The sequence below is a fragment of the Excalfactoria chinensis genome, chromosome 4 (genome assembly GCF_039878825.1).
Source record: "Excalfactoria chinensis isolate bCotChi1 chromosome 4, bCotChi1.hap2, whole genome shotgun sequence".
Lineage (NCBI taxonomy): Eukaryota > Metazoa > Chordata > Aves > Galliformes > Phasianidae > Excalfactoria > Excalfactoria chinensis.
The window spans coordinates 53,852,650-53,875,410 of NC_092828.1; the positions used below are offsets into that span (position 1 = coordinate 53,852,650).

Here is a 22,761-nt window from a genome sequence, read left to right on the forward strand (position 1 = left end):
AAAGGAGGGTACGTAATCAAGAGAAACAATTTTTTGAAGTGTTGAAGGGTCTTTTCTTTAAGGTTTAAGGAATTTTCTTCCCTCTACCTTATGCTTTAAATAGCTACTCTGCTGATTGCTAGTGGTTGTGTGTGGCTAAGTCTGGCTTATGCCAGTGTTGAGTGGAAGAGCAACTTACTCTGTAACAAAAGACTTGATGACTTCTGACAAGCTTTTCTTAGATCATGTTCTGCAAGCTCCGTGCCCGCACCATGCCTGATTTCATAGCTCAAGTATAGCATTGTGTACAGGTATGTCATTTATACCATAACCTTTTTTCATTTGGAGATTGCGTTGAGGTTATGTGCTTGTGTGGACAGGGAGGAGGAAGCCATAGGAGGTGTGCTTTGTTTTGAGGGCTCATCTCTTAAGCTTCAGTGCATATCAAATGGATCACAAGCAGTTGATTAACACTTGGAATTTTAGAGAGAAAGATGTTTTATAGAGTTTTAATGTGTGGTTTAGAAGATGGATGTTTTTCTTTTAAGTGATATTTAAGTATAAATAGACAGGTGAACTTAACATCTGACTGCTGAGGGAACCTTCAGAGAATGAAAAGGAATACTGTAAAAAGGCATACTTCAAAGTTTTGAACGCTATGGTGATACTGAGAGTGTGCATCTCTAGAGGTCAGGTGAGCAAAAAAACCAAAAAAGCCAATGAACTCATCTAACTTTCAGCTGCATTTCTTCAGGTACGGTCTTGCAATTCTGAATGCATGTTGTAATGTATGTGTTATTGTTGTAATTGATGTAGTAATAATGTTGCTAGTTTGTATAATACTGTAAGGGCGTTATGCAAATGTTGTGTATATCGTGATTTTACCCTGAAATGCTTTATTGAAATGGAGGAGAGATGAAAAGAAGAAAGACAACATGTGGTTATTCCCATTTAACAAGCTTAGTCTAAGAACATGCAGATTGGGAATTGTTGTACATGTGTTTCTTGTGCCAGTATGCCTTAGAAATCCACTTAATTGCTAAAGTAAGCATAACTAAGATGGCATTTCTTGCTTCTAGAAATGAATGCTAGTGTACTATTTGCTCAGTTTGTTTTTGTAGTGCCTTAGTGGTTTCTGATTAGTTACAGCAGAACATGAAACTGTTTATCTGTCTTAAATGTTAAGTTATTCGAAGTCAAGTAAGATAAGAGGCAACCTTTTACCAGAGTTTCTGTTAATGAATTCTTAATATCTCCTTTGGTAGGTAAACAGGGCACAGATCTTCTATCAAAAGCAAAATTGCATTAACGCAGTCCTGCCTACAGAAATGCATGGCAAAGCAAGAGATGATGTGTTACAAGGCAGTAACTTGTCTGCACTGTTTTTGTGTGATGTTCCTTGCAGTAAGTACAAATGTATTTTAAGTGAGTAACTCTTTAGTGAAGGGTACTCCAAGTGAACTCTTAATACGAAGTTAGACGTGAGAGCAGCTATGTTTGGTTCCTGTAGAGCAGCTGGCAAGTCTCCAAATGGTGTTTTCTACTAGCAAACCATACTTTGCTGTGCGTGTATTGCCATCAGCAAGAAGGGAGAGGTGCCTGGGAAAATGGACAGAAGGACAAGGCAATCTTCTGTTACGCTGCTCAAGTAAAAATGCTCACCGGGGCATCCAACTCTTCTCCCAAGGGGTTTTCTGTCCTTCTCTCTATTCTGTCCAACTTGGCTTAGCATAATCCAAGCTATGCTGAATTTGTTTGGCAACTGCATTTCAGCCAAAAATACATATTGGGGAAGAATCAGGTTACTAAGTTAAAGACGATTCTCTCTGCTTCCCACAAGGGTGCTATGAGGCTAAGAAGCCAGGAGGTGATGTACAGCACTTGGAATAGCTACTGATTGAGTATTGAGAAATGCTCCCTGCAGAAATAAGGGAGTGCTGCAATACACTTAGTAATGCAAATGATGTATGATTACTGCTTTAAATTACTCTATATGAGGCTGCTGTTACTTTAATGAAGGAGAAGCAGGCAACGAACTGAAATTCACAGTTGATACTTACAGAAGTATGTGCCCAAACAAGGAAGAATTTGCGATGGAAACATGCATGCAGTTGTGGGGAATGAAGGGTTTAGGCTCGCAGCCTAAACCTGGACTTGTACGGGAATTAGTTGCACTCCAGAAAATTTCAATCTGTGTAGGTCATACTGAGTTCACAGAGCTTTTGCTGTAAACTATGGGATGGAGGTGAAGTTACGGCAGGGTAGGGATATTGCAAGTGCAGTGTTCAAACCTGATGCAAGGAGGGCTAGCTGCTCTATACCCACTGGGGGTTTTTCCAGGCTGCTCACTGTTGGAAGTTGCACCAGTCTCACAGTCGCTGTTCTGTTGTACTGTAATGGCAGAAATGTCCAAAACATCAGGTAATGTCAGCCTTTCATGCATCGTGAATTTGACATTCTTGTTAATTTTCCCAGAATCAGAGCTACCAAGTTCTACTTTATGTGTTTCAGTATCTGCTCTGAAAGGTAGGCTTGTATAAGATACCATGCTGAGCACTTTATCTGAAGCCTACAAAACTGCTTGGATAGATCTGGGAACAGTGTGCTGCTTATCCAGATGATGTCACTGGTGAAGTCTTGTTTAAACATCAAATTGTGCCTGCAAGGAGTAAGGACTTTCTAAATGCTGAGGCAGGCTTTATTTGTAACATGACATGCATAGAAACAGTAAAAAGGTCAAGGAAATTCGGTCATTAGTGAAGTCCTTAACTAACAACAGAGAGCTGATTTTAGGTATGCTCATTAACATCTGAGGCTTTGTACTGCCTTTGATCAGTGGCTTTCAATACAGGTTGCTTGTTCTATGGTTGCCTTTACCCACAGTGGGGAGTGCTCTACCACATAGCACAGGCAGGTACTCACTGGGGAGAGTTTTGAGCACAAAGATCAGGCTTCTTGCTAGAACAGCCTGTGAAAAATGTAGAAGTAATCAAAAAAAGTATTGAGTTTCCTACTGTACAATTCTAAGTCAAACATGAGGTGAAGTTTTCTAGCTTTGAGAGTACTTGGAAAACAAGGGCAAAAAACAAACTCTTCCAAAATTGCTGGGAAGAGAGAAATTCTGAATTAAGACAAGTGGTAACTGTGCAGTGCCTCGTTGTTTCGGTCACTCGTGGAGCTGCACAGGTATACATGAGGGCTGTGGTACTGCAAGGGGTTGCTTGGTGTGACCCTCTTTGGGGGAGCAGGGCTCTTTAGGGTTTGGCTCCTTTGAGGCTGGTGTCTTTATATTATGTACCTGCGCTGAAGGTTTTCATTAAAAGTCTGGTGTGAATAGTGTTTGTGGGTATTGTTAAAGTGGAGAGTGATTGGTGATTGTTCTCTTAGCCTAAAGAAAGCTGAACAAAAAACCCAATCCCAAGGTGTACATTTTTTATTTATTTATTTATTTATTTATTTCAGTAGAAAGGGTAGTGATTAACAAGTGTGTTCCTCTCCCTTGAAACTTTGTCTTTCCAGCAGGAGGAGTCCTGTGATTACAGTGCAGCAAGGCCTAGGCAAGACCATAGGAGAACTGACTGGATTGGAAATAAGGGAGCAGTAAGGCAAATGGTACTTCAGTTTCTTTAAATGTGCTTCCTTGTAGGAGGCCAGTAAAATATCATTTTCCAACATTAGTAAAGTCTGGTTATGAGAAGAACAAAACTGGAAATGACCTGCAGATAGCCTTCAGAAAAGATGGCGTTCAAGCAAAGTGAGTGGTGACTTTACACCAGAGGTGCCCTATGAGAAACCTTATTTCAGGGGCTCTGAGCCATTGCAAGTGCATTTTCTTTCACAAGGATTTCCCAGGCATACTTACTTTTCTCTTTCAGAGTTTATTAGTGAAGAGGAGTGGATTTGGGGGACTGGAACAAATGCAGAACTCTAGCTGGTGTCAAGTACAGACATGTTCTGTGTGGTAGAAAGACATTTACTTCTGAGGTTTCTGGAAAGTGCCTGCTAGAATGTTTTCCACTGTAGTGTTTGATGGCCTCTGTACTTTGCTACCAAGGTGCTGCTGGACTGACTGCAGTTGTTCTGGAGAGCAGTGCTGAATGAGTGTAGTCAATCAAATGCTTCATCAGAGTCCAGGTGTGTGTGTGTGCTGCTCAGCATGTGCATGCATGCATTTGCACAGACTATCTCCTGTAAAGAGAAGCAAGGGAAATTTGATAGATACTTAGTTTGGGAAACACTTTTTTCCTGCTTTTACCTGGGCTTTCTGACAGGGTTTTGTATTGACAAGGAGGCAATGACAGTTTAGGTTTTTCATTTTTCAAGAGAAATATTTCTGAAATAGATATATATTTCCAAAATATTCAAAATAATTCAGCATTGATCTATAACGGCATGAGATGTGTATTATCTTAAAGCCTAACCTCAGTGTTCATTAACAAAGCTGCTCTGTTATGCGTAGTGCACAAAAGTAGTCTCTCATTATTCCTTGTCTGTATGCAGTGACATTGAGAAAAGACTGGACTTCCTTTGTTCCAGTAGTGATTTGTAGTCTTGGGTATTATAAATACTGGATACTGTGAAGGAGTAAAATGTATACTGTACTGAAATTCCAGACCCTGAAATGAAGATTCTTCTTAAAGCTTATTAGACTGGCATTCAAACTGTCGTTTCCTTCCAAAAGCCTTTGTGAGAAGATACTGGGAAGGCTACAGAAGTTGGAAAACTTGTAACTGAAATCAAGGACGGGTTTTGTATCCTAATCTGTTGGGCCACAAATTTAGTCACCATGTTAAAAATACATCTGTCCTCTCCACATATATGTACTTAGATGAGCAAAGTTGCTTTATTTATTTGACAAGACAGAAGTACAACACATGGTAGTCAAAGATGGATAGGTTATATCAGGCCTTGTGCTGCATGAGAGCAAGTTCCATCTCCTAGCTTTATCACAGCATCTGAATATTATGAAAGGAAGCTGTTGTTTTGTTTTCCTTAGGTCAGATAAAACCTATTCAGTTCTTTATCTCAAACGTAGGTTAGAAAGAATCCTTTAGAGAACACATTAAAGTCAAGCCAAGCTTCCTGTCAATGGAGTGTCTTGACATGTTAGGGAATGAAGTTAAGTCCTCTCCCAAAAAAACCCATGTGCCACTTAATACCACTTTTGTTTGTTTTCCATGTGAGAACTGTGATTTACTTAGGGCACAGTTACAGCCTCTGGCACATTATTGTTCTATGCCAAGAAAAATATCCACCGGTAGAGGTTTTTGTTGAATTTTGACAGGGTTGCTGCTTGGAATTCAGCACAGCACTGTTATCAAAGATGAATTGGTTTTGCCATTTAATATTTGTTAGGAGAGTTGCATCGGATGTGTGCTTTTTCACTCCAGGGAAGGGAAGGAGGTACAGTGTAATTTCATTGTGGATTGTTTGTACCTGGTTTCTTTCTCTTCAATTTTCTCTATAGAGTTTATTTTTTTCACCCAGAGACACTAAATCCTCTGACTTGTGCAAGTGCAGTAGTGTGACTGTTCTCTGAAGAAGGTCAGTTTATTTTACTGCTCTCTGACTTTATCAGGTCAAATTATCTTCAGAGAAGACAGAGCAGAGATAGACTAAAGGTGCCTCTCCCTACCCCCATCCTCCTCCTAATTAAAAATCGGGTGTGGCAAAACAGAAAAAAATTGTTTCACAGTTGCCTACTTGCTGCTTTTTGAGTTATTCTGAAAAGCAGCTGGTTTGGTAGGAGACTTCTGTTCACTTAACAAGCTTCTCGATGGAGGTCATGGTTGTCTCTGGAAGGTGTAACTCACAGATTTCTGAGTCCACCATGTGATCTGAAGTCCAAGAAATTCAAAGTCTGAGAAGAGTCTTCAGCCTCTTCAGCTGTTCTATGTGTATGTGTCACCATGTGCTCGGTTTTCAATGGATGGAAGTCACGACTCATCTGACACAAACTAGTGATTTGCATGCCAAATTGAAAAACAGTACCTGAAGACAAATGCATGGAGAACTGACCTCAGCCCAGAGATCTGATAGAAGTATGCTTACAAAAACACTACGCTTAGTCTTAGAATCTCTGTGAGTTTTTGTGCTGCTGTGTCTGAGATATGTGGCTCCAGATGACAGTTGTGTTACTGCTTTGCAAGACGTATACTTTCAGTCTTACTGAAATCCCATTTCTCTGGATAGTCTGTTCTGTTACTTACATTGCTGTTACCTGGTAAACAGACTCAAAACAGAAAAGCTGGTTTTGTATTGAATTAGGGGTTAAAAAACCACAGATGTGAAAGAGAAGACTATACAAAACATTACAATTTCTGAGGCCTTGGTGCAAAACTTGGAATGTTTTCTTTTAAGTATCTTTTCCAGGATCCTAATGAAGAGCAGCCTCCTCTAGAATGGCTACATATCTGAAATTGTCTTGAATTCTTTGACTGACTTTAACAGCTTCTTTGGAATAATGTTAATGTAAGCTACTTTTATGGTAATCTTGAGTGAGTTAAAACCTGTAATGCTATCTGCCTTGACAGTTGAGTGGTGAAATATGTGCTCCCTTAATGTTATTAAAAGTTCACATACTCAAGTCTGCTGAGACCAGAATGGTATGGATTCTAACAACAACAGCAAAAGTGCTTTCCTTCATTCTTTGTATACGTTGGTGAGATGGAAAGAAACTGACTTAAATCTTTGCTTTTTCCACTATGTTGCATGGGGATATGGAGTAGATTTATGTAGAAATTGACTCCTACAAGGACCACTTTTTTTCTTTGCTCAGCTTGCATCTCCAGCTGCTTTTGCCTGCAGTCTGGTCATATGTACCTTAAGGAGCTGCGTTCGTTGGCCTTGAATTTTCAAACCCCTTGGTTTTCATAAAACGTTAAGGGCTATAGTGTAGTAGTGGAGAAATGACAAAAGCAAGGTAATGGCATGGGAATGATGAGCAGGTCAGCACTCTGGAGATGGGGGGAAAAGGAAGAGGGAAGGAGAAACAAAATGAGAACAGCAGACAGGAAGGTAGAAGAAACAGAGAAGAGACAGCTGAAAATGGGGCAATTGTAAAAGGATACAGAATTGTACAGGAAAGGTAGACAGAAACATGCAATAATCAAAGATGTGCAGGTAAGCGGCTTTTTCTCCGTGCTAATCTTCCCTCTCTTCCTCCTGGACACAGCAGAACAAAACATACTAGCATGCAGTTGAGCACAGAAATGAAAAATACCTTATATATTGCAAAGGTGTGTTGTCTGGGAGCTTTTCTCCTGCACTGACTGAAATGCTGAAGTATGTCAGAGGCTGTGTTTCTGCATAGCTTTGTATGATTCAAAGCCAACAGGCAGACTGCTCTGCAGCAGTAATTTGAAAGATCCTGTGTGTGTAGGGAAGGTGGTTATATGACAAGAAAATATTGACAGTGTTCAGTTGCCTTGCTTTATACCACTGGTTAACAGAAAATGAGCACAGCAAGCAGCCAGAAATGTTCCATTTGGATGTTAAATGTGCACCTGGTGCAGCAGTGCCTTTACATGGCAGGAACCTCTAGGGCTTTGCATAGCTATAAAGTTAATGGACACTGAATGCCTGGCTCTCCTTAACTATTTCCACCTGCTTTGCCTGGCTCGTGCTCCTTTGAGTTCAGCTAAGCTGTCCTGATTTTTATTTGATTAACTGAGAGGGAATTAAGGCCCATGTGTTCGTTCCCTTAATCGTTTCTGTAGTATTCTGAATTAACATGAAATATTTGTCTGGGTAGTGTTTATATGTGTGTGCTGGTGGTTAGGACGTCTCTCTGCACCTCCTTTTTGTGTAAGTAGTTCCCACTAGCAGCTAATGAGTAATGTTGGTATAGCAGCCACAAGCTCATCATGCAGATTACTGCTTGCAGCTCGGATCAGTGCCATGCTCTACATCTTACTTCTCATGTTTGTTGAAGTTGTTACAGTAATTAACAGCATACAGTCCTGGGGGGAAAAAAATGACCTCCAACTCTGAGTTCAAAACAGTGGTGTTCATTAGGAAGCGATCAGAACTGAGCAGATTGAGTTACCGTGAGGGATTGCTATTAAATTAGCTGGCATAGCTGCATTTCATCAGACCAGCTGTATTAAACAAACAAAATAAAGCACATCAATGGTCCAGCGTTGGACAAGTGATGGATCCTCTCCCTCATAAGTGAGACTCTGCTACAACGTAGGTGCACTGCAATGAACTGAAGATGACTTTGCTCACAGCCTAATAAAAATAGGGTCAATGTTTCTTGTTTTTGCTCTTAGAGGTTTCTGTCCCCTGCCCCAAGGGCTCCCCATTCTGGCAGCGCAGCAGCGCTTGCAGAAACGAGCGCAGCTCTCCTGCTGAGCACGTGGTGCTGTGAATGGAGCGGCTCGGAGCGCCGGGACAGGAGCTCGAGGAGTGCCTAAAAAAGAAAGCCTGCTTTGTGCGGCCTCGTTATCTTTATGGAGTTCTGGGCGCTCGGTCCGTGCTTCCTGCTGTCCTTTGATTATTTCTGTGCCAGGTGAAGAGCAAAGCGCACTGAGTTCTGAGCTGGCCGGTTTGAAGGCGCTTTGAGCGCGTACCCAGCTGACCTGGGACAGGGCAGCACTCCCTTGCGGCACGCTGCCGCGCCTCAGGTTCCCCCCGTGCCCAGCACCGCGCACCGGCTGCCCCGCAGCCCCACGAGGCGCGTTCCGACCACCGCGCGACCACCACCCCCCTCGCCCGCCCCCCCCAACCGCCGCCACGCGCGGCCTGGCGGCTCGCTCCCCGCGCGCCGTCCCCGAGCAGCACAGCTGGGCGCCCGCAGGGCCGGGGGCGGAGGCGTTGCCGAGGCTCAGCCCCGCGCCCAGCCGCTCGTGCCGCTCGCCCCGCGCCGCCCGCCGCCGGGGGCGGGAGAGCGAGGAGCGGCGGGGCCGGGAGGCGCGGCGGGCTGCGGAGCGGGGCCGCTTTGTCTGCGGGAAAGTTTGGCGGCGGGGCGGGGGCGAGGCGCGGCCCCGGCACCTGCCGGGGGGCGGCGGGACGCCTATCTCCGGCGCGGCGCTGCCCGCCCTCCCTGCGGCGCGCTCCTCTTCGTTCGCTTGCAGCCGGCCATGGGCGCCTGGCTGCCGCTGTTCCTGCTCAGCGCCGCGCTGGCCGCCGCCGCCGCCTCAGGTGAGTCGCTGCCTCGCGCTGGGCCCCTTCCCCGGCTCTCTCTCAGCTCCGGTCGCTGCTCCCGGAAGGCTGTTGCTCTGAGGAGAAGCCCCCGGCCTTTCCCCCGGGGTTTCGGGGCGCCTCCCCGCCGGCCCCGACCCGGGCGGGGGTCCGCCTGCCGCCCCCCGCCATTTTGGCGGCCTCTCCGCGGGCGGCTCTCCCCGTCCTGCCGCCGCTTCACGGAGCGCGGGGAGCCGAGGGGAGCCGGGGCGGTGCTTGTGCGGCTGCCCCCCGGATCGGGTGCCCGAGTGCCGGCGGGGCTGTCCGGCTGCGGCCGGGGGCTGCGGTGCCTTCGGTGAGGCTGGGGTTGCGGGAGTCGCGACAGGGTGGTGGGCATCTGAGGGCGAGGAGGGAACTGCTGCGGATCCACCGCCAGGCTGCGGGTGGGTTTTTCCAAAGCGGGCTTCCTGAGGTGCTCGCGTTCCTTAGGACGGTGGGTTCCGAGCGCGGAATGGGGGAGAGCGCACTGTCCCATGGCCAGTCGCAGGTGGTGGTGATGGCAGAAGGGAAAGGTGTGTGCCCTGCCTGACTTGGGCTTTAATGGTGCGAGCTGTTTGTTCCCAACGTGACCGACTCTCTGAATGCGGCTCCCGGTGTAACACCAGGTGCCACACGTGCTCATGAACAGAAGTAGTTAATAGCTGCGTGCGTGATTGTGAATGGAGGAACCGTCAGACACAAACGTGCTTACATCGAACTTGTGGAGCCGTGCCTTCTGGGACACTCGCCACTTAAAAAAGAAAGCAAATCGGAGCCCCTCCATCAACCACCTGTATGGTCCTGGGCTCAGAGCAAAGCCTCTGGGTGGGATGTTGGAACGACAGGAAGAACTGAGAACAACAATAGTAAAAAGCTATGATGTATGTGAAACTGAGGATTTACCAGGCCTTGTAAAGATGTATTGTATCCGAGTGTCCTTCATAACCGGTGAGGGAGTAAAATGCACTTTTAATAGAGAGAGGAAGAAACAGGCTCTGTCTTTGCTTTGTACTTGCGCGTGGGCTGAGGTGAGCCTGTGTGCAGAGTGCAGCGGAGACAGCAGGTGTGCTGCTCAGGCAGCTGCTCTTACCCTGTGCCTTACTCTGTGCTGTAGACACGATGAGTCCCTTGGCATACAGCTGCTCTCATGCCTGGCACCAAGGGTCCTATGTGTAATTAGACTCTCTTGTAATGAGAGCCCCCTTAGTGAGGGCTTTGACACAGTAATTCACCATTTAGGATATTTAATCGTTGTTTTGGTTCTTTTAGGGAACTGTAGCTGTTAAGTGAGCAGGAAAGGAAGGGCAGTGAACCCTTTTCAAGAATAAAACATCCAGGCTTTAAATGATTGGTGTTAGGTATTATTTTTCATGTGCCTTCCAGCAATTAGTAACCTTGTAGTGTTTTTGCGCTGCATTTTGAGTTGCAACAGAATGATGAACTTCGAAGTCATCTCTTCTCAGAGGAGGGTGTGGGGGAAGAGGTGTGAAGGGGCAGGAAGATAACTGCTATTTTGAGAAAGCAAATGCAGTGCCATGAAGCTGAGATTTGGCTAAGTCTAACCTGAGCTGCTATGAGATTCAAGTAAATGAATGAACAGATACTTATGGATAGCCTTCATTGCGCTGACGTGCCTTGACACCACAATGAAAACACAGAGCTTGCTTTCCAAATGCCAGGTGGCCAACCACATAGCTCAGGGTGCTGTGCAGGGCACCGTGCAAAGGAGGGAGTGAAAAGCCAGTGTTTCGGCACACAGCTCTCTTCCTGTGCTCGGTCAGTGTGTGTGATGGATAGGGCTTGATTTGTCTGTTGTCAGCATGGGCAGAAAGCTTCATGCTGGGGTTGAAAGAAACACGACTGGGCTCTTGTGGCTCATCTTTTCATCGAGGGAAAGTAATTCCTGATGGTGTCTTTGCAGCCTCTTGCTGCTGAGCTGAGGACCAGCTCAAAGGAGGAGCTGTTGATGTGAAGCAGTATAGCTCCAAGGGTTTCCTTACAAATTTGTCTAATCTGCTTTTTTTTTGGGAGGGGGGAGGGGGAAACACTCTTCAACAAGAAAATTCTTAGTTGTCTGTGTGGTCCCTTGAGGCAGCTTTTCATCTTTCGGATTTCTTGGGCTGATGTTGATTTCACATTCTTCTCACGTTTTCGGTAGACAGATATGTGCTGTTGTTTGAGAATGGCAGTTTCCCAGAAAATCAGTGAGAGAACTGTCATTCAACTTATTCATGGTTTTATTTTCTAACTTCTTGTTTGATTTATTGAAGTACAGTATATAAAATGTGCTTGAATGGGTGCAGATCTCCCTATCACTTGCTTGGAGATGCTTTCCCTCATCCAGCATTGTCAGCAGTGAGAACAAGGAAGCCTGAAGGACGGGAGTTCTGTGAGCCTGTCGATAGGGGAAATGTCCCCTGTTGCATGTGGAGTGATTTAGGAGCAGGAATTCGTGCCAGCTCTGCTCACAGTCATCACATTTTTATGTGGATATTCATGTGCTTATTTGTTTCTCCTGTAAATGATAAAGGGATTTATAGCAGCACGCAGAAGGGGCTGCTCTTTAGCATGCAAATGAAATGCCATGTAACCATGTAACTCTGCATTTTTAAGGGTTATATTTTGCCCTTGAATAGCAGTGGCTTTCCTGTATTTCAGAGAGAGCTTCGGCCGTGAATCACAGTAAAAATGCAATCATAAGCTCCATCTGATGTGTATATTGCGAGAATTTCTACCTTAGAGGAGGCAGCTGTTGTTATGGCAGTGAAGGCAGAGAAGATGTGCCCCTCACCTGAGTGGCACCAAATGTAGGATTTTGGCCCCTGTCTGAGAGGGTGTAAGGTTGGTATGGGAATGGATCGACCTGTTCAAAAATAAGAGCGAAAAATGAGTGGCTTGGTCACGGTGCTGTTTGATCCTTTTAAGGTTAATGTCTCCCTCAGTTTCACTGCACTATATTCTGTCTGACGCTTACTGGGTTGAAAGGCACCATCTGAATGACTGGGGAGTGTGGTGTTTGTTTCTTGATTCTGATCCAATTTCTGGTTTTGTCCTGCAGGTGCCTGTGTCTATCAAGGCTTGTTGTTTGAGGTAGGTAAGCTTGAATGTGTTAATGCTGGGGAATGCATTTGAGCAAATGCTGTTGAACTGGAGTCTGACTGCTGATTTTGTCACCTCTGTCACTGGGGATGGGTGATCTTAAAGCAGGTCATAGAGCTGTGAGCCTTCAGCCTGCAGGGAAAATAACAGCAAAATAAAAAGTGCCCTCAGGGCAGTCAGAAATTCTCACTAGGTCTCTGTGAACCCAACCCAACCTCCATCTTTTTATTTGTGAGAGATTTTATGGTTCCTGGAAGATACAAGTTGTGAGCATGCAGTCCTAAGCAAGACAAAATGGTCTGTTGTGAAGTGTCTCAGTAATATTAGGTACACATTGTGTTCAGTTGTTTGTTTCCTTTTTTCCTTAAATTAATGGGATATTAATGATGGCAATTTAACACTTATTTCTCTTTCAGCTAATTGTGGTAAGTAATATGTACCTTGACTCTTCTTTCTAAATCCAAAGTATTTTGTTTGTTAGTCTTTCTCTGTATGTACATACTCAGTGAGCAACTTCAGAAATAGTAAAAACCTGTACTTCCTGTAAAACTGTTGTGTTCTGGAGCACTTGTCCTCCTTGCATAGGAACTTTGGGCTAAAAGAAAATGGTCTAAAAGCTTGCTTTTCTGGAATGCTCCTGCTCCAACCTCTGATCCCTCAGCTGATTTGCTCAGAGATTTATTGCCCTGGTATGGGAAGCAGCATGCAGCAGTGTCCAGGAAAAACTGAGTCTTTTACATTTCTTGTAGAGCCCTTTATCCAAGCTGGACTTGTGCTATGTGCAAAATACGTGTGACAGAAGGTTTTGACCTTCTGTCCTGGACCCTCAGACTAGGAAGTTTTTTTGCCCTTAGAGAGAAAGATAGGGCAGATTGCTGGGGGCTAATGTTTTCTGTGGGTGGTTTGAGGGAAGCCATATCAGGCCGAATGAGTTTGTTTCTGTTAGAAATGGAATGTGGAGCTTCAGTCTTTCCAAAGCAATTGGAAAGTATCTGGGCTCCAGCTTGATCAAATTGTATGACAGATCTCTCTCTCTTCTGAGCAGAGCAGCTCAGTGAGGGCACCACTTCTTACTGATGTGTCAGTCGCAAGTGTTTTTTCACTATCTGTGTTTTTGTTGTTCTGATGTTCTTTCCCTACTCTTCTCCCCCAGCTGTGTGTTTGAAATGCTAGTGCAGATCTTGATGATACCTTAACATAAATTTTGTATGTGAAGACTATGGTATCTTGCATTACATGTGTCTTAAATAAGAACTTGCTCACAGTACCCTTAACCTCATAGAGTTGATTGAGTTGGAAAGAGCCTTTAAAGGTAGTCTAGTCCAACTCTCCTGCAATGATCAGGGACATCTACAGCTAGATCAGGTTGCTCAGAGCCTGATTCAGCCTGACCTTGAGTGTATCCAAGGATGAGGGCATCCACCACCTTTTTGGGCAACATATTCCAGAACCACACCACCTTTATTGTAAAAAAACAAAACAAAACAACAAACCCACATGTATTTAAACTAAATCTTTCCTCTCTTAGTTTGAAACCATTCCGCCCTTCATTGAAGAAATCCCAGTGCAGGGCAAACTTGAAAACTAAGAATATTATCTTTATAGTATCTGTTGCAGAGGAGGAATGTGCCTTTACTTGTGCTGTGTTTATTTAAAACCATTTACTTACAGAGAAGACAGCTTTTCTGAGTGACAAGGAGGTATCAAGCCTACCTTTGCATCCTTACGTGATGTATGTTGGCTGCAGTGGCTGCACGGCAGTGTCCCTGTGGTACTGAAAGAGTTGTTCACTTCTCCCTGCAAATACATCTGCAGAATCTTCCTTAAATTATGGTTAGAAACCCCTTTTTTCCCTTTTGGTCTCATGCTACTCAGGGTTTCTTTTTTTGTTTGTTTCTTTTGATGTATCATATACAAGTAGCTGTAAGTGGGCCATGGCTGGGTTGTTATAGGAACTCTACTTGCTGCAGGTCTTGCTTCGTGGCACATGGCTGTTTTGCTTCTGTTGCAAACCCAAACTTTTAAGTCACTTGAAAAATCCTTGGAGTGCAAATCAAATATTCACATATAGTGAATGCCAGTTGGGGAGAGCATTCTGCATCTTGTTTGAGTGACTTAGCTGATTGTATATCAAGGGTCAACTTCTGTTCATGCATTTCCTCTGAGGAAAACACATTTTTATGTTTCATTTCCAACTGTGCTGAGGAGGCTTGTGTTGTTCCATCTTTCTTCACCTTCGAGGGAGTTTTCAGGTCCACACAGCCAGCACAGCTGCTTTCTTTGTTTAGCAAAGAAGAATCTGCACACTGTGTGTTTTTCTGGAGGATGGTGTTGGTGGGAATGAGGAGACTGTCATGCCCTGGTGAAAGAAAATGCTTGGAGGAGGTATGAGTGAAGTCTGTCTGCATTGTTCTTCTGGCTGGGTGGCTTATGCTAAGAGGAGTTTTCAGCCAGATGAGAGGGGGAGAATGGGGTCATGAATTAAGATGAAGTTTGGGTTAAATGCAAAGTGTGGTTTGATAAGTTGCACTTTCTGTCTGCTAAGCAAGGACAAGCCCATCTGAGCCATGTCCAGTTAGCTTTTATTTCTGATTTTGGGCATGGTCTGTTGCGATAGCTGCTGGTAATGGATACAGGGGTGAATTTCTACATTGACGGATTCATTTGGGAGTTTCCAGATAACATGCATGGCACTTGTCTAATACTGTAAAGCAGCAACTTCTCTTGAAGTGAAATATGATTTTAATCTTGAAGTTGGAACAGAAATCATAACAATAAGGAATAAAAAGTCCTAACCAGACTCTCACAGTAAATTTTACTGTACTTGTGCTGCTACCAAAAATTTATTTTCCCATTTTCATCTTGAAACCTAAATCTAAAATCTGAAAAAGGATTCAAGGTAAGTGAAGTTCTTAATTGACTTAAATGTCTTGAAATGAGAGACTTGCGTTTAGCAATTGTGCCTTTTCCAGAAAATGGAGGAGCCTGTCTGGCAGCTCTTCTGATAGCTGAGCTTTTTAATCCTTCTGCTCTGAAATCAGTCATGGAAGAGGGCACAAAAACTAAAAATCACAGGTTGCCAGACATTTGTTGCATAAATGCAACTTCCATTGGCTGTGTTAATTAGGTAATCGATTCAACCTGTGCTCTAGGAGTAACATTCTAGAAACACTTGCAAGGGGCTGAACTGATAGCAGAAGACATTAGAACAAGGTAGGGTAGGAGAAGTGCAGACAGATGGATGAGCTAGAATCAGCCTCTTGCACAGCAGGTCCAAAGGCTTTTCTTTAAATCGGGATTATATTTTGTTTATTCCATTCATTTCAGTGCCCAGTGTCATTTTCCTTTGGAAATGAATTTTAACAAATGGATAAAAATCTGGAAGTTGCGTGGGTGTGTGCTTCTAGGAACTCTAAGGAAAGTTTGATATTAAGTTGCTTTTGTTTTCTTCAGTTTCCATCTGTAGCTTGAGTCAGAAGTGCAAGGGGAAGTATAAACAGAGAATGTTTCTTCAAATATGAAGTAATACATCTCATTCTGGATAGCTTCTATCCTAAATAAGTTAAGTGACTATTTGAAATACGTCTTTAGAAGGTGCAGACCACCTCTGGTTAGGAAGCATAAGTTAGAGCAGCAGTGATGTTAAAAGGAGGTAGCAACCTTTTTTTAAATTTTGTTTTTTTTTGGAAGGATAGCAAGTTAATACTGGAAAAATAAGATGAGAATCAGTGATATCAGTTGAAATTTATCTTTGTAACTTTAAAGACGGTGAAAATGGGAGATATAAATAATGTGGTTTAATTGCTCCCACTTAGCCTGAGGGTTACATCCTCAGCTCCTCCAGAGAACAAAACTATAAACTTGTGTTTATAACATGCATATAACACTTTGTAGCTATAAACTCTAGTTTACAACAGCATGAATCTCTGCTGTGTAATGTGCAAATGAATGTTGTACAGAACATTCTGTTGCTCTTTTTGCTGGGGGGGGGGGGGGGGGGGAGGGGGGATTCTCTAGGAGCAGTCAGCACTCCCTGTTTGCTCTACTGCAGTTGCCCACTTTGCCATGAGTGTTAAGGACGTCATGAGTTATGTGTGGGAGACTCATGAGATTGAGGTAGCTTTTTCCTGCTATTGCAGGTTCTTATATTCTTGTAGAGATAAGATCTGAATGATGCCCTGTGATAACATTTATTTATCGAACAGGTACAATTAGATGTCGTCACTCTCTCAGCTAATGGTGGAGAGGCCAGAGCTGGGGATAAATTTGGTGTAACGGTACTGATTGTGCAGTGCTGTTGTCTAGCCTCTCGCATCTTAGGGCAAGTGCATAACACTAAATAATGTTTTATGTGTAGTGCTTAATACCCAGCTTATCCTTGCATTGTGTGGCTGTGAATAGAAGTGCAGGGCAATGGAAAATATACCTTTCAATTTACATGAATTGTGTGCCATTCAGGTTTATGAATGAGATGCTTCTTGCATAGGAAATGCCATCTACAAGGATTTCAGAGTGCTGAGATGATCTGAAGATGGAAAATAAAAAAGACAAGAGTATCTACTTGAAAAGTGTTGTGTAGTTGTTTCTTCTTTTAATGATACATGTGCTGCTCGTGTTCTTTGTGTTCCTGATAGTAATAGCATAATATGGAAGAATGTGGGTAAGCAACATTTTTTTTTATGGCACGAGGTAAAAAGTTGAGATGTGAGATGAAGAGTATTCTCCTGAGGATGTACTGAAATTTCATCTCTTCTTCAGTTACGAGTTACTACTTGGTGGATCAGGGCATACATTTTAGTATGATGTAATAATTCTTTTCGATATGAAAACCACTATGCTGTAGGACATGTAATTTTTTTGGCTAGGACTATAAACACCAATTTTAAAAGGAAAGCTAGTAGCAGAGCTGAGCGCCAGTACCTTCCACTATTACGTTTGTTCTATTTGTAGGAACTTGAAACTAAACTTGTTCTCAGTAATAACACAGAATTAGAACCTTGGAATCTATAGATGTTAATTTTATGTCAGGGTAATGGGTATGACATAGCATAGAAAGGTGATCAGCATAGCTTGCACATCAGTCCATTCTTCAGTTGCTTTCCATTTTTTGCCTCTGAGAAGCAATTGGGGAGCTCTAACACCACTGTGTGATTATCCCCTCAAATAAAAACTCCGGCATTGATGAAGTCCTGGGAGTTTACTGTAAGATCCTCTTGAAAAGCCGAAGGCTCTGCTTGCACTTCACCTCTGCCTACAGGTAGGAGAGAGAAGTTAAGTTTCAGGTGGAAGGCTCTGCATCTGACCCAGAGCTTTGTACGAGCGGTGCCTTAGAGGGGCTTTCACGTTTCAGAAGTGCTGTCAAGATACTAACACATCAAGCATGAGAGGTAGGGCAAATACCACCCTTTCTACGTGCTTGTCTATGTGAAGAAACCAGTAACCAACTCCAGTGGCAACCAGAGGGTCTTCTACAACATATATGAGTGATAAATTTATAGGCCACTTGCACTGTTAACAGCTGCCTATGCGTTATCCTGTACTTAATGCAGGAAGAGATGAAAGCAAGTACCCAGAGAAGGAGTACAGCGACTTGAGTCCTGCAGTCCACTCTGAGGAAGCAATGTCCCTTTCCACAATGTAACTACATAGTAGTGATGCTGGTGTTTCTGTGCCTGAATGTTTGATGCAGCAGAAGCAAAGCTTATGTCATTGCATGCCCTGAAATGGATGCCTCAGAGCTATCTCTGCAGTGGACAGAAAAGAAACAAAAGAAATGTAGTAAAATTATTGAGCTTAAAGGTAGTAGCATTTTTTTTGAGGCTTTTGAGCTTTAATTGGAGATGCTGGGCTTTCTGCAAACTGTGTATTTTCACCTTGCAACTACTGAGAATCTGCTGGTTGTGTTCTTTGCATGGGTAGGCAAAAGGCTCTTGCTTTCATCTTTATTGTGCTGTGGGAGGTGATTTTGGATCAGCTGTGTTTGGAGACTGGAGTCCTTACAAGAGCTGTCCTGCTCCATATTTTCCATTTCAGTGATCTTCTTGGATGGCAGCTATTCATCCACAAACGTGATCTTTAAGTAGATGATTAACATTTAATGTCACTGTTACAGGAACAATGTGCCAAAGCCTTGGCAGGAGGTACTGGGTTTCTCAAAGTTTCATTTACCAGCGCAACAATTCAACAGTTAACAGTCATTTACGAATTGCACAAATCATTTTGTTTTCTAGCTCTCTACAAGTATGGCAAGAGCCTTTTTAGGAAGTTATTCCTTGTCATTTATCATTTTTCTTTCTAAATTCCTCACATGAAAATTTTCTGTTTTACTTCACAAGATCACTAATTTGGGTTGTGTTTCCTCATTCCTTCCCTCTCTTCAATCTTCTCAGAACCTCGATCAGGGTTCTGGTTTGTTTTCTCTTTGGAGAACAGCTTGTGATGTCCAGTTAATTGTTAAAAGGAGTTACAGAAAACATTTCTGCTGGTGGAAAATACTTGCAGTGCTTTTAAATGGGAGGCTTGTGAACAGAGCAAAGCAGCATAGGAAGCTACAGAAAGGCGACAGTTTACATCGCCTGGGGACCTGCCTCAAATGTAGTTTCTAATTGAGCTGGCATAGCTCTTGTATTGGTACGTATGCCTAACCTGGGCCTTGCACTAAAAGCTCTGGTTCTGTAAGTGCCAGCTTTGGAGCTGGAGGCAGTGTCCTGCAGGTGGTAAAACTGTCAGGTGAAAAAAAAATGCTATCTCCATAGTGGGCTACATGGTGAAAGTGGAGATGGAAAGTGGTAGTCATCAAATCTTTAAATGTATTATGATCTGTCAGTGTGTATGAAGGCATAAGCCAGTGCTGTTCTTAGTGGAGCACTGGAATGTGTCTACATTTTGGATGCAAACCAGTTCTGTTCAGTGGGGTTGGTACAAGTAGGTTTGTGAGCATATTCATGTGCTTGAGTCTTTCATTTGTGTCTGGCAGTGACAAATCTGTGTGCCTGTTGTAGACAGAATTACTCATAAAAGAGAAGCGGCAATGTATTTATTGATATGAAATAGTTATTCCACACTGCTTAATCATAAGTAAGACAGCAACTTAACAAGATCTGAAAAGGCAAGGTCCAGTTCTTATTTACTGCACAGAGGGTAGGGTTAAATGCACTCATCCAGGATACCCTCCCATTGTGATTTCTAGACTCCTTGTCCCAAATTGATAAGGAGCCTAGGTGCAGCTATATCCAAGTCCCAGGCTTGGTCAGTGGTTTATATCTAAGGGATTATATGTGCGCAGTCAGTCAAGGATATAATCCTAGTAAAGCTTACAGAGCTTAGCAAGCTGTTAGTCTTTTACTGATGATCTGTAGTGTCAAGGAATCTCTTGATATCTAGGCAGAAAGGACCTGTGCAGCAGGCATAACCTTGAGATGGGTCCCTAATGAGGGAGATCCTGCTGGGCAGTGTGCTGGCATGCAAGAGATCTTGGGGGGCTCTTGGGCTGCTCAATATTTATGGGATAAGGTGGTCGATTCACAGTCATATTTGCATTTGCATACTAATTACAAACTACTGTCTGTTTCTGCCAAAATTGGTATGAGTTGGACATTCTTCCAAACTTGGCCAGAGTCTGACATTGATCGGCACTGTGGTTAGGTGAGCACACAGCCATAAATTATCCCTTGGCAATTATATTGTTTCCCACAAATCCACTTGGGGCCATATACCACTGTCACAACCTGTCACAACCAGTCACATCCAACTGATGGTTAGCTGCTGAAGTCAGATGCTGCCATCACAACCACTGCTGATGATTATCACTTAAGCAGGGTTATAGGAAGCAAAGATCAGTTTGGGAGTGGGTGAGTACATTGTCACAGTGCCACAAGCAGAAGATTGAAGAGGTTATTCAAGTTGGGAATCAGTGCTTTTCCAGAAGGGATTTCATTTTATTGTTCTGTGCGCAAAATGTCTATGATTTGATTTTAGATTTCAACGGTCAGCACTTGCATTTCAACTTTCTTTCTGGAGTCATAAGTGACAACTGATTCCCCTCCTCTTTAGCCCAATAATTGTTAGCGACAGGAATCAGCCAGCAGGCTGCAGTTCTGGAGACAGTTATCTTATAGCTTTTATGGACCACTGAAAAGTCTGTGATTGTATTCCTAAGATATAATATTAATGTTCACGAGATGACTTTTTAAGGTCTTTGAACTTATCAGGAAAGCAATATCATTTTAATTATTCCCAGACAGGATTTTACAGAAGTAGAGTTGACACTCTTAAGTATGCGTGTATATTAGCAGCTTGAGCAGTGAGGAAATGAAGACAGAAGGCAGGAGCAAAAAAAAATCGCATTTGTGGTTCATATTGTATGTTAAAAAGGAAACAAAAAGGTCTTTTATTGGAAAGAGATACGGAAGGGCATTGTCAAAAAAGGAACCTACTACGAATGACTTAAGCTTGCTTGCTTATAGCTGAAAGAGTGGGAAGATGTGTTTTCAGTCTCACTTTTTTGACAGCATTTACCCCACCCATGCATGCTTGGTGATGCAGCAGTTTCTTTGCATACGTCTTTCTTGTTGCCATATGGGGCACAGAATGACTTTTTTACTGTGACTGCTGCGTACACTGGGGGACATTTAGGCATATCCTGCACTCAGCAGATGGTGGAGAGGATTGCCTCTCTCTGAAGAGAGATGGGAGTTTTTCCTGGCAGCTTCTCTGCTTTGAGAACAGATCACTTTAGGAAAAGAGCTTGAGTTCTTTGTTTGTTGTGGCCCACAGGAGCAAGCAATTGCCCTTGTGTGCCTAAGATATTCTTTCAACTTCCTGTATATTCATATGCGTTTTATGTGTTGCTCCACACACCCAGGCAAGTCTAGTTGCAGACTGCTGTGATCTGTGAACTTCAGCTGTTTCATTCTGATGTTGGTATTCTGCTGGAGGGAAGCAGTCGTGTATGGAATCTGAGAAAGATGCTGTAAACACCACCGCAGTTTTTCAAAGCTGAGAGCACTTCTTTCTCCAGCAGCTGTGCATTCTGTCAGTGCTTTCAATTTCTGCTTAGTACCAGTCATCATAGGTTTATATCTCAACCATGAAGTTTTCTTTTATGTGACACTGGGTGTCATACCAAGGTCTTTTGGGGTAGGGTTTTTTCAGTAGTTTGAGAAATAATTGGTGCTTGCTATGAGTGCCTAGGACTAGGTGACATGTCTGTAAACTTCTTATGATCTCCAAAGAACTTCTGGATAAGTTCTGTGAAACAACCGATAAAGGGTGGGTGAAAATTGGGCACCTTTTTCTTGTGAGGATATGGAAAGATGCTAATTTGTTTTTCATTGGGAGTGTTGGAGACACTGGTATGTGTCAAGAAGAAATGTTTTCTCTATATAAAACTAAGCCTAGAAGCTGTTTTGTTTATAAATTAAACTGTTAGTATGGATTGCATTTCTTCTATATGTTCTGTAAACAGCTTGCTGTGCCTTTGCAGTAGAATATCTAACAGTTGACACAAGAGTGAGTCAAGGCAAATAGAACAGCCACATTTAGCTGGGTTTGTATGTCACAAAATAATAGCAGATAGATATGCGAAAGATAGTTAGGATGTGATCTTTTCAAGTGATTAATGGCTCCTACTTGCCGTATGTCAAAGAACTTTAGGGAGAGATAGCTTTGCATTGTGCCAGTGCCAGGGTATATTTGCATACATGTCAGCCTAGGCTGTTTGCAGAACCTTGTTTCATAACCTCAGGACATGTTTGGCAAACAAATTCTGATGAGCTGGTCAGTGTCTGCTTGGAATTTTAAAATATACATTAATAACTTTATCAGTCTTCAAGTAGAATTAGGCTGCTACATCTGGACAGGGATCCCATGTTGAAATTTGTATCTTTTACATTGTTTTCATGCATTCTTTTTTTCTTTCAGTACTTCATGTCTCCATCAGAAATGCCGGTGTGAAACTCCCCCTCATCATTACAGATGTTTCACAGGCTTATTAAATAAACTGAGTCAAAATTCTCCAGGGTAAGACATTATCTGAGATGTTTCAGTTGCTCTGCAGTTGTTCTAACTGCTGAGCATCACAAGGTGTCCGAGATATTCCATGAGACTTTCAGGAGACATGTAAGGATTGAAAAAATAAAAATAGAAATACACATCTTCCAGATGTACTCATTGCTTTAATACCACATCTCAGATCTCTTAGCCTTGAAAATAGCTGTAGAGAGGCAAGTGAGGTTATTATGCACTGAAGTTTATGATGCTGGGATATCTGCATTTCTATCATGCATACTAAAATTCACTTCTAGTGTGAATATATGCAGCAGACTTCCATTGGAAGGCCCCTGTAATTCTCTTACTGCTATGATTTATTGTTGAGCCATAGATTAGGGAGACTTATTAGAAGAAGATACTCAGCACTTACTCAATTTTGTAGTCATTATAGCTACTTCCGTATCTTTCAGTAATTAATCCTCTAACTATCCCTGTGATCTTGGCATCAGATATATTACCATGTAGAATACT

At 43.0% G+C, this 22,761-nt stretch overlaps 1 protein-coding gene across 4 annotated transcripts in view; it reads left to right on the forward strand.

Annotated features, from left to right (window-relative positions):
* Positions 1 to 8,800: 8,800 nt before the first annotated feature.
* FRAS1 (Fraser extracellular matrix complex subunit 1) overlaps positions 8,801 to 22,761 on the forward strand; it is a 157,887-nt gene continuing 143,926 nt past the window's right edge. For all 4 annotated transcript variants that reach the window (XR_011903541.1, XM_072336480.1, XM_072336481.1 and 1 more), the window contains exons 1-2: positions 8,801 to 9,123; positions 12,200 to 12,231. Coding sequence is in view for 3 of the 4 variants with exons in the window: in XM_072336480.1 (XP_072192581.1) it covers positions 9,063 to 9,123; positions 12,200 to 12,231 (93 nt within the window). In the remaining variant the exon portion in view is untranslated. The remainder of the gene's footprint in view (positions 9,124 to 12,199; positions 12,232 to 22,761) is intronic.